General features: G+C 41.4%; 1 protein-coding gene across 2 annotated transcripts in view; it reads left to right on the top strand.

The window, feature by feature from the left end:
- Nucleotides 1–12,724, top strand: part of LOC141132489 (protein diaphanous homolog 1-like) — a 281,186-nt gene that overhangs the window by 128,247 nt on the left and 140,215 nt on the right. For both annotated transcript variants that reach the window (XM_073620954.1, XM_073620953.1), the window contains 3 exons: nt 3,716–3,846; nt 6,495–6,572; nt 10,792–10,855. In XM_073620954.1, the coding sequence (XP_073477055.1) occupies nt 3,716–3,846; nt 6,495–6,572; nt 10,792–10,855 (273 nt within the window). The remainder of the gene's footprint in view (nt 1–3,715; nt 3,847–6,494; nt 6,573–10,791; nt 10,856–12,724) is intronic.

The following is a 12,724-nucleotide window of genomic DNA, read 5'->3' as shown; positions in this document are numbered from 1 at the left end:
GCAGAGCAGATTGGTGCTGGGCAGAGATTGCCTGAAAACACTACTCCAGCCTGCACTTTTGATGTCTGCCTTCTGAGGATTGCAGATGTGGCAATGTCATCACTTCACTGCCTCAATAGAATAAACAAGTGGCAGTTAGGGGACCGATTACCCTTCTCATAGAAAGGAGGCAGCAGTGACTGAACTCAACCATAGGAACTGAAGATGATGCAAGACACAAGCTACCTTTTTTCTGGAGCAGTGAAGTGTAAGGCCACATGAGATGCAATAAAGCATGAACATGTGCCAAGTATGCAGCAATCTAGGATTTAGTGTCTGGGGTTCAACTGTAAGAAGTTCTCATGTTTATAGTTTACACATATATAATGCAACCTAGATATGAATAAGTCATTTCTTTTTAATGTTTACATACCAGGACTTAAAGTACAGACAAATCATAGGTTCTGAGGATGTCTAGCTAATTGCTCCACTCTACTCCATGTAGTTAGATCCTGACTTGGGCTTGACTGGCTTGTGTGTCCTTGTTACTGCAAAAAACAGGGCATGCTCTCTCAATATGACACCTTAGTGTTTATATTCTACCATGCACTGTGTAATAGATTTTTTGGCTATTCATTGGTTAGTAAACTTACCATATTAAAGTGGCTGTAAAGGCAGAAGTTTTTTTAGCTTAATGCATTCTGTGCATTAAGATAAAAAGCCTCCTGTGTGCAGCAGCCCCCCTAATATGTACCTGAGCCGCATCTCTATCCAGCGATGTCCGTGAGTCCCTCGGCCATCTGGGACTCTCCCTCCTGAGTGGCTGAGACACAGCAGTGGCACCTTTGGCTCCCACTGCTGTCAATCAAAGTCAGCCAATTGGGAGAGAGTGGGGGTATGGCTGAGCCCCAGCTCTGTGTCAGAATGGACACGCAGAGCTGCAGCTCGGCTCAGGTGCCCCCATAGCAAGCTGCTTGCTGTGGGGGCACTCAACGGAAGGAAGGGGCCAGTTACAGCAAAGAGGGACTTGAGAAGAGGAGGATCCAGGCTGCCCTGTGCAAATCCACTGCAAAGAGTAGGTAAGTATAACATGTTTGTTTGTTTTTTGTAAAAAAAAAAAAGATGAGACTTTTACAATCACGTTAACTACTTCAATACAGGGCACTTACACCCCCTTCCTGCCCAAGCCAATTTTCAGCTTTCAGTGCTGTCGCTGTTTAAATGACAATTGCGCGGTCATCCTACCCTGTACCCAAACATAATGATATTTTTATCATTTTATTCCCACAATAGAGCTTTCTTTTGTTTCTGTTATAAAATTTTGTAAATAAGTTTTTCTCCTTCACTGATGGGCACTGATAAGGTGGCACTGACGATGGGCACTGATAAGGTGGCACTGACGATGGGCACTGATAAGGTGGCACTGACGATGGGCACTGATAAGGTGGCACTGACGATGGGCACTGATAAGGTGGCACTGATGATGGGCACTGATAAGGTGGCATGGGCACGGGCGATGGGCACGGGCGATGGGCACGGGCGATGGGCACGGGCGATGGGCACGGGCGATGGGCACGGGCGATGGGCACGGGCGATGGGCACGGGCGATGGGCACGGGCGATGGGCACGGGCGATGGGCACGGGCGATGGGCACTGATAGGCGGCGCTGATGGGTGGCACTGATAGGCGGCGCTGATGGGTGGCACTGATAGGCGGCGCTGATGGGGGGCACTGATAGGCGGCTCTGATGGGGGGCACTGATAGGCGGCGCTGATGGGGGGCACTGATAGGCGGCGCTGATGGGGGGCACTGATAGGCGGCGCTGATGGGGGGCACTGATAGGCGGCGCTGATGGGGGGCACTGATAGGCGGCGCTGATGGGGGGCGCTGATAGGCGGCGCTGATGGGGGGCGCTGATGGGGGGCACTGATAGGCGGCGCTGATGGGGGGCGCTGATAGGCGGCGCTGATGGGGGGCGCTGATGGGGGGCACTGATAGGCGGCGCTGATGGGGGGCACTGATAGGCGGCGCTGATGGGGGGCACTGATAGGCGGCGCTGATGGGGGGCGCTGATGGGGGGCACTGATAGGCGGCGCTGATGGGGGGCACTGATAGGCGGCGCTGATGGGGGGCACTGATAGGCGGCGCTGATGGGGGGCACTGATAGGCGGCGCTGATGGGGGGCACTGATAGGCGGCCCTGATGGGGGGCACTGATAGGCGGCGCTGATGGGGGGCACTGATAGGCGGCGCTGATGGGGGGCACTGATAGGCGGCGCTGATGGGGGGCACTGATAGGCGGCGCTGATGGGGGGCACTGATAGGCGGCGCTGATGGGGGGCACTGATAGGCGGCGCTGATGGGGGGCACTGATAGGCGGCGCTGATGGGGGGCACTGATAGGCGGCCCTGATGGGGGGCACTGATAGGCGGCCCTGATAGGTACTTATGGGTAGCACTGATAGGCGGCACTGCTGGGCACTGATAGATGGCACTGATGGGGCACTAATAGATGGCACTGATGGGGCACTGATGGCATCGATAGGCATCACTGATGGCACTGGCAGGCATTGGGGATCATTGGCTGAGACAGCAATGGGCACCATTGGGTGCCAAAGTCAGTGAGCCAATGATGAGAGAGAGGGGCGGGGCAGAGCATCGGCTCAGCTTGGGTGCCCCTATAGCAAACTGCTTGCTGTGGGGACACTCGGCAGGATTTAGGGGTCAGGAGTACCGACGAGGGACCCAAGAAGAGGAGGATCTGGGCTGCTCTGTGAAAAAACCTCTATACAGAGCAGGTAAGTATAACATGTTTGTTATATTTAAACAAAAATAAGCAAGACTTTAATATCACTTTAAACTCCACTTTTTTGTTTTTTGTAATGGGCCCAGGTGGTTGATGCCATAATGTTCTAGGGTATACTACATGTTAGCAGATTATGACAGATTGGTCTTTGAAACAAAGCCATCCAGTGTTGAGCTGTCAATGTTCCTGGTGCTTCCATCTCTGCCAGGTCTTCCTTCCAGGTTCGTGCTCTCCGGCCACTTGACTAGCTGGACTGTGATGGCCTCACTCCCATGCATGTGCAACAGATTCACCATCCCGACACTGCTTTCTGCAATCGTGGCACAAGCAGTGTGCAGAGAATGCACAGTGAACTGCACATGCGTGAGTGATGTCATCAATCAGAGCCAACACCTAACTCTCCTAAATGGCATCGGTTTCAAAGGTACTTACAAGTTAGACATTTTCAAAGTTTTATTATAGGCCAAAGTTCTGAGCCTGGATTTAATACCTCTTTAACATTCCTGACATTCCAAAGTTATTTCTATTGAATAGAATATATCAGTGTATTCATTAACGCAAAGAACATTGAATAAATTCCAGGAAAATTAAGATCTAACAGTTCACTGTAGATTGAGGAAAACCAGCTAATCTGGGCCCTTTTAAAACATTGATGATCTGTCTTGAATCCCTAATTTGTTTAAATAGCCTGAATACTATCAATTCCTCTCTGCCAACTACATCAGAGCTCTCCCTCATTCCCCAACCTCTGAAACTTTCCACTAACCAGGTAGCATATAGGCTTTCTTGCTTTTAGAATATAGTAGTTGAGAATAATGTATTTTAATATGTGGATTGCAAATGTAAAACCTATAAAAGATGTCCGATCTTACATCTTTTCTGTACACTAATGCAGACTCTAATGCATCTTGTTTCTGTGTCCTATAACACAGGGGATGAATAAGAAGGAAAGCACCAGGTCAGCACAAATGTATATCCAGGAATTGAAATCTGGACTTAGTGATGCAAATCTTCTGGCTTGTTTGGAATCTCTGAGAGTGTCCCTCAATAACAATCCTGTCAGGTAAGCAGTGGTGGAATAGATCAACTGAATAACTCAGATTATCCAAATTAAAGTTGCACTGGGAGATGTTCATTTTGTGTAGCAGTTCATCATCCCGTGCAAGGAAGATTCACCATCAAGTTGGGTGTTTATATTAGATCAGTTTGGACTCAAACACAGACAGCCTCCAGAATTTCTGCCATCAAGCTCAGTCATAGCAATGTTCACTATATCTAAATAAACAGCTTAATGCTCAAAACAGTGAAGCAGCTCAGCTCTGTGAAGGAAAGTGAGAACCTTGCAATAGAAAAAATATACTTTATATTAGTTTCAAGTGGTTGTAGACCCTTGCGTATATACCCAGTGAAGTGACTGGCCTCAGGTGATACACAGATGAAACAAGTCATCCTACATAAGTTGTACCTTTTTTATCTGCAGTCTTCTCTACATCCATTTAAAAGTGCATAATTTATAAAACTTGTTTGAGAGTTGATAAAAAAGGGAGCAGAGAGCTGAACTTACACTCTACAGAGCTCAGTGAGGAGAGCTCTAAGCTGATTGGAGGGAAGGGACACACCCCCTTCACACAGTAACAGAACTGTCAATCAGCAGGAGCTCCCTCCTCCACCCTTTTTGTTCCTGGTGTCAGGAAAACTTGACAGAAGAGTTTTATGCTGATAGCAGCTGAACGAAACAGCAGACAAAAGTGACACTTAGTGTTCGCAATTGAGACAAGTGCACACTATAGAGGGATATGCTTTGTTCATATTTCATACCTGAGGTTCACACCCGCTTTAAATTGAATATTATAAACTGAGATGGCGTTAACTCCTTTTTAAAACTCAGTTCCATGTTTTCAAAGACCCTTGCCCCCCTCCCTTTTGCTTCTCTGAATCCCCCATCGGTGTCATAAAACCAAAAGAGGACCCATGGTGAATGACAGATTGGTAAATTTGTTTGGGGTATTTACTGCCTTGCTGAAGTACGCAATACAAATTTAACTTAAAAAAAAAAAAAATAAATAATTGTTTGAGGTGCAGCACTGGAGAGAAGGTGCATTATTGCAGTGGAAGCTGCTTTTTTATGTTTATGCGTTCTAAGACTACAAACTTGAGTTTTATGTCAAAGGTGGAGCTGGGCTCAAAACTTGAAAAGTCATAAAGAAGGAAACCACAAAATTTATTATAAAAGGAAACCACAAAATAATATAACACCCGCTGCTTAGCCATTACTTAGCCAATAAAGCTTCTTCTACACACCTCCCTGATTTTATATTTAAATTGTATCAACTGCCATTCCACTATTCATTGACCTAGAATTGTAGAAATGAGGTTAGGTAAAGTGAGATCCTGATTACAAAGTAAAATTAAATAACGGCAATAATAGTTGTGGTGTCTTCTCCTGGGCAGGACTTTTCATGGCTAAGATTTTACTGTTACTTTACTGTTGGTTCAGTCAAGCAGCAAAAAGCTGATCCCAAATGCTCACAAAATGAATAGTCCAGTTTTTCTAGGAAGTTTTGTATTTGATGAGATCTTGTCACCTGCATTACCAATTCTGACAATTATCTCTTGCTTTTGCTGCTAAACTCTTAAAGTATTTTACTTTACACAAAATAAAGCCGGCCATACATGGATCGAACTCCAAGAAATTTTTATTTTGGAAATCGGAAATGTGCGTTTTGTGATCTGATGGTATCACCATTGATTTAAAAATTCGACCAACCAAGGATTCAATTTCACCTCATGTTGCTACTGAAAAGAATTTGTGGCTTTTCTTTCCGGGAGTTATCCTTTTTTGCGCTCATGCAGATTTCTTTTTCAATTATATTTCTTGCACGATTCTCCCATCATCGATTACAAAGTAATTTGTTTTTCATACCTGATCACTAAAATTAGTTGGCTGCACAAAAATCGTCCGTTGCTGTGGTCCACTAATGATGCAAAATTTGAATAAAAATTCTTAGGATTTTTGAAAGAAAATTATTTTGGAATTCGACCCATGTATGACCGTTGTTCATGGGAATCTAGTCAATAACACAAAGGGATTGATTTGCTAAAACTGAAGAGTGCTAAATCTGGTGCAGCTCTGCATGGTAGCCAATTGGCTTCTAACTTCAGCTTGTTCAATCAATTAAGCTTTGGCAAAAAAAAAATCCTGAAAGCTGTTTGGTTTCTATGCACAGCTGCACAAGATTTTGCGCTCTTCAGTTTTAGGAAATTAACCCCAGCCTGAAGTTTCTGTTTTTTGTGATGACTTGGTCAGGATATTAGCGTGACTGCCAGACAGGTAGTATTTACAGAATGAGACATGTCAGCCTTCATTTTTTTTGTCAGAAAAGTTTATTTTAAGGATATCACAAATACACTAGAATTTCAAGCACAATGCTAGCAGTTTGAGGTTCTACATATAAGATGCTAAACAAAAACTCTCCCCCAAAACAAGAAGTTAAAACAGATCTTTTTTTTTTTTTTTTTTTTTTTTTTAATAAACCATTCCTAGTAATCACTTTCCTAGTAATCGCTGTCATATGTATATTTTTTCCAGTATTGTCATATTCATTTTGAGAACGCACTCGCCATTTAGGCCTGCCTTTTACCCAATATTGTGAAATGTTAATTTAATATTTCTAATTTTATCTAGTTATCTTTTTTATTTTTTTGTTACAGCTGGGTACAGAATTTTGGTGCAGAAGGTCTTTCCTGTCTATTAGAGATCCTCAGGAGGCTACAAGAAGATAAGTCACCGTAAGTATGGACTTTTGGATGGCTTTATGCTCTCCATTGTATAAATATCATGAGTTAGTTATCAAACTACTAATCCGCTCAGACACTGAAGTATAACTAGCTGAGCTGGTTTATTGGGAAGGTAGGGCTTCATTTCCCGACTTGATTGTTCTTGTATATCAGACAGCCAGGTTGATATTTAATTGTGCAATTACTGCATCTAACTTGTTATGTTAATATGATCTCCAAAATTGTCCCCTAGCTTCAATATTGTCTGAACCACTGTCTAAAAATAGATGTTCTGATTTCACTTGGTGATTCCTTGTTCTGAATACGTGACTCAAAAAATGTGGAGAAAGCCAGGCAGTTAGCATTATCAGAAGGATTTGAGCAATTGCAGTCTCCATATTTTCATTGTGAAGTGTTTCCTTAAGGACTTTCCCACATTTAAAGGAGAAGTCCAACTTAAGCTCGTTTGACTGGGCATCTCCTGTGGGGGGACAGGAGTGCAATTCGTTTTGCACTTCTGTAACCCGTTTTCAGCAGAGACTGGACTGAAGTCCGCCTTCTGCTGACGTCACAGGAATCAGTCCAGGCACCACGTCATCGCGACAAAGTCTGGATCTGCCAGGTCTGATGCCTGTCTCAGCCTCTCAGAGAGTCGCTGATAGCCTGAGACGGCCGCTCCCTGCCCCTCCACAGCTCAGTGCTCCAGTGAGCATGGAGGAGCAGAGTGGAGAGCTGCTGATTGATATTGTGAGAGCCGATCCGTCGGGTATGTTTGATCAATCGGTTCGCAGTGTAGAGGCGCCGAGGGACAGATGCAGCATGGTCCACCTATGTAAGTATGATGTGGGGGGAAACCCCCAAACCCATACTTCTCTCTTAAGCCTTGTACACATGGGTCAAAAATTGGCCAGTTTAGCAGGAACCAGTCAATGTTTGGGCTGTGTGTACAGCTGAGGAAACTGGTCTCGCGACCGACTTTTGTCGAATGGGCATGCTGCAAAAAACAGAACCGATCCATGCTGGCAGCCAATAACTGAGCGCTGATCAGTGTGTTATGCGAGCGCTGCACTAACATCACTTGTGTTAGTACAAAAATAAAAACTTTTAGTGTGTACCTGGCTATACTGTTCAGATAAACATCTGTTTCCAGGACACATTAGAGAAACATCTCCCAAGTGGGGAAAAGGTGGCAATCAAAATCTGAGAGGATCTAATCCTTTCTTTCTTTTGCATAAAACAAAAAAGCATCCTATTTTAAGCATTGTTTTGCAGCTACACTCAGATTTCCACACGGTCTGAATGCCATAAAATAAATACCAAGGGAACAAATACTGTTGTGTTTTAACACACACGTTACAGTGTGCTAAAACACCGTGCCCAAGTTCTCCATAAAAAAAAATAGAGCCTTTTCTCATCTCCTTGCTGCAGTGCAGCACATTTATAAAAATGCAAGTTTCATATCGGCATTTTAGTGCTTTGGGAGGCCGATAGACGTGAATAACACCTCAAAACCATGTATTTTGATGCTTTGGCCACCAGTATTATCAAGCCTTGGTCCATGGCTGTTAACAATATTCCAAATTCTAAATTCAAAACTGCTTTAAAAATGCACGTCAGTACACAAATTGGCCTGGCACATTCTTAAAAATCCCTCAACTATGGGAGGAAATTCACTTCCAGACCTGCAAGAATACTATATAGCTGCACAGTTATCCCATATGTATTATTTCCATAAGACCGAAATGCAACGCTATAGAATGTTAGTGTGTAATAGCCCTGGGAGTTCATTAGCATCTCCTCTACAAATTATATTTCGGGGAGGTCAGGTTAGTAAAAGAACTTCCCGCTATAATGATGGCGTGCTTTTACACCATCAAAAAATATGGGAAATAGCTTTAAAGAAGCTTAAACTGGGGCATATACATTCCCACACCCCCTTATGGCTTAATAACCATTTGCCAGAACTTAAACAAGTACCAGACCCTACCATATGGGCTAAGTATGGGATACTATATCTCCACCAAGTAATGGCTGACTCTCGGCCTAAAACATGTCAATCCTTCAAAGATGAATACTCTATTCCACAACAGCTAGTGTTTAGGTACTTGCAGCTCCGTCACGCGCTGCCCTCTCAATTTAGGGATCTTACTATTGCTCTTGAACGCTCCCAAATCCTAGATATAATTATGGGATCAGTATCTCAAAAACTGATATCAAACCTATACTATATCATTAGAATGCCAAGAATAACATCAGTGGTCCAAAAGGCCAAATCAAGATGGGGAAAAGGATATGGGAGCTATAAGCGACTCTGACTGGGATGAAATATTAGAAAATGTTAGAACAACATCACCTAAACGTTCGGATAGATTGACACAGTTATATATTGTTCATCAAGCATACCTGACAGTCAAGAAGATGGCCAAGTTCCAACCTGCACGTAGGTTAACATGCCCCCTGTGTGATTGTGAGACAGGCAAATTTTATCACTTAATATGGGAATGTTCTACCCTTCAAGTATATTGGATTCAATTGATTAAATTCCTACATGATAAAATGGGGTCCCCAGTTGTATTGGACCCAAAATTATGTATTCTGGGCCTTCTCCCGGATACAGATATAGATACATTTCAAACCACTTTTCTCTATGAAGTTCTCTTTATGGCTAGAAAAGTGATAGCTAGAACCAGGATGCAGAGCCTTACTCCTACATTATCAAGCTGGAAAAGGGATATAAATCTCTTCCATATAAAAAATTGATCTATAAGCATATAAGCATAGAGGATGCACACAAAAGTACTCAAGGATATGGGACAGATGGTTGGAAGATCGGGAGACTTGTACATAGAGTTTGCGGAGTATTGTTAACACTGTTTTGAATACTCTAATACATATGTATGGTGTACAAATAAAGAAACATAGGATATACGGGGGGAGGGGGGGGGGGCGACCTTACTAAAGGTTCGCCTCTTAAGGTTAGCAATTCTGAGTTGAAGAATGGAACAGTTTACAGGTGTACTGCTTGTGATTATGCTTGCATCATATGTACATGTCAAATGTTTGATGTTTACATGTTTGTCTTTATTAATTAAAGTCTGACTTCCCAATTAAAATTAAAAAAAAAAAAAAAAATTGCACGTCAGTAATGCAAATCAACAATCAAAGGAAAAGCATGTTGGCCTTATGCATGTGCCTTATGCTACAAAAAAAGCACCTCTATGCACACGCATAAATCTAAATGGGCTGTAGTTTCCCATTTACACCTGTGTGATTTAATGTGACATAACACATGACAAGGATTTTTTTATTTTTTTGGTCTAGTTTAAGGGGAGTTTTATATATTTGGGGAGCCATGTCATCTAGTATTTGTCCATTGTGTTATATCAAGTCCAAAGTCAGCGCAGCCCTCTACCAGGAAATTCTAGAGCACTTCATGCTTCCCTCTGTTGACCAGCTTTATGGAGATGCTGATTTCATTTTCCAGCAAGACTTGGCACCAGCTCACACTTCCAAAAGAATCAATACCTGGTTTAATGATCATGGTATTGCTGTGCTTGATTGACCAGCAAACTCACTTGACCTAAACCACATAGAGAGAATCTGTAGGGTATTGTCAAGAGGAAGATGAGACCCCAGACCCAATAATGCAGACGAGCTGAAAGCCACTATCAAGGATACCTGGACTTCCATAACACTACCAGCAGTGCCACAGGTTAATCGCATCCATTGATCCAAGTATTGAGTGCATACTGTACATGGACATACTTTTCAGTATTAAAAATCTTTTTTTTTTTTTTTTTTTTAATTGGTCTTATGTAATAATCTAATTTTCTGAGATACTGAATTTTGGATTTTCACTAGCTGTAAGCCATAAGCCTCAAAATAAAAGAAAAATGCTTGAAATAAATCACTCTGTGTAACACATCTATATAAAATATGAGTTTAATTTTTTAAATTGAATTACTGAAATAAATTAACTGTTTGATATTCTAATTTTTTGAGATGCACCTGTATATATGGGGGCAGAATTGATGGACCACTTTTTTACTGCAGTCACTCTTCTACTCTTCTGTGTTTTCTGTATGTAAAGTATTAATTACTGAATGCTAACCAAATCTCTTAAATGTACTTGGCAGCCAGAATAGTTGACTCTAAACACAAATTAGCCATTCAATTTTGTTTTGTGTTTCTTATTAAAATCAGAATTCATTTCTGTATCCTTTTATTATAGATCCCGTGACTCTAAAAGTGAGCATGAAATCATCAGATGTTTAAAGGCTTTTATGAACAATAATGTGAGTATAATTAATGGCATCCTAAATCACATGTAGGGCTCTTGTACATTAGTCATCTGAGCCCGTTCAGCCTAACTGTAGCCATATTTACTCCACCCTGCCAGCCCATGTGCAATGTACAGCCTGTCATTAACATAAATGTACTCAGATTACAATAGCACGGTCATATACCAAAATGCTGTAAATTAAGAATGCTTTTAGAAATGAAAGTATTCATTTACTTTCCATTTTGTTAATTGATAAAAATAAACAGAAGAGAAATTCAAATCAAATCAATATTTGGTGTGGCCAGCCTTTGCCTCAAAACATAAATTCTTTCAATGCAAGGGAAAGGAAAGTAGATCCAGATGGTAGGTACCTGTTTCTGAAAGGGGAACTACGTGGTATGGAATGTACGTTGGCAAATATATACTGCCATAATAAGAACTCAGTATTATATGTTGGGCAGACCATAGGAAAACTGATGGAATTTAAAGGTGGTAAAGTAATTGTGGCAGGAGATTTTAAATTCGCTATAGACCCATATCTTGATGTATCGTCCCGTGTAGGGAAAAAGGAGGAATATCAACGGAAGTTAATCAGAAAAACACCATTAAAGTCAACTGATAGACATATGGAGAATTCAACACTCTAGAGAGGTTATACGTTTTATTCCGCCGTACACGGGACATACTCTAGATTGTATTATATATTGGTAAAACAAAGACTGTTGGAGGTAATAGGTAAAACATCTATAGAGACAATAACATTAGATCATGCACCATAACAGTAGAAATAAAGATAGGGGAGGAACAAAATAAAGTAAATGCCTGGAGATTAAATGATGCATTAATACAGGATTCAGGGATCAAAAGAAAAATTAAGAAATGGAACAATACTTATAATAAACCTATAATAAATAGACACAGGATGTCGCTGAAGCCACGATATGGGAAGCTCATAAGGCTTACATTAGGGGTATCCTGATAGCCATAGGGTCTCAAAAAAAGAAAGAAAGAGCTCAAATAAAATAAATGATATCTTAAAAGAACTATATGAATTAGAACAAAAACATAAGAAGGGAAAGGAAAATGAGACACAGCATCTAATAGTGCTAAAGAAAGATGAATTGAATAGTTTAATGGAACAGGAAATAAGACAAACCTTTAATAAAGTAAGTAAAGAAAGATATCAATGGGGGAATAAACCGGGAAAATACTTGGCAAGAGTACTGAAAGAAAAAATCTAAAACTTTTATAGGAAAAATAAAAAATTATTCAGGGAATTTAGTACATTCAACATCAGAGATTGCAGAAGTATTTCAAAAGTTGTATAAAGCATTATACTCAAAAAGAGCAGAAAAGGAAAAAATAAAAGACTTTAGAAAGAAAGGAAAAGATGCAAATGTATCTAAAAGAAGCTAAATTACTTAAATTAGAAGCAGAAAAATTGTTAAATCTGGAAAGACCCATAACTCATAACTAAAATTTGTGGGGAGAGGAAAGAGCCCAGGGTCGGGTGGCTTCTCAGCCATTTATTATAAAAAAACATTTTAAGAATTCCTAGCTCCAAAACTATGCTTGAATTGGAATTCGTTAGAGGATGGGAAGAGGATGAGAAAGGAATCCTTGTTTGTTGGCCTACATTACAGTAGTACCAAAGGAAGGTAAAGATGTGGCTCAATGCTCCAGCCGTAGACCAATATCGTTACTGAATGAAGATATAAAGTTGTATGCTATAGTCCTAGCTAATAGACTGAAGGTTTTAATGCCGGAATGGATAAATATGGATCAGGTTGGATTCATCCCTGGAAGGGAAGGAAGAGACAATGTGGTGAGATCTGCATTGCTTTTACAAAAAATAAATAAGGACGGACCCCCAGGACTATTT

The sequence above is a fragment of the Aquarana catesbeiana genome, linkage group LG03, assembly GCF_042186555.1.
Source record: "Aquarana catesbeiana isolate 2022-GZ linkage group LG03, ASM4218655v1, whole genome shotgun sequence".
NCBI classification, from domain to species: Eukaryota; Metazoa; Chordata; class Amphibia; order Anura; family Ranidae; genus Aquarana; species Aquarana catesbeiana.
The sequence above is the reverse complement of the archived record's forward strand: the minus strand, read 5'-3'. Positions and strand labels throughout refer to the sequence as shown.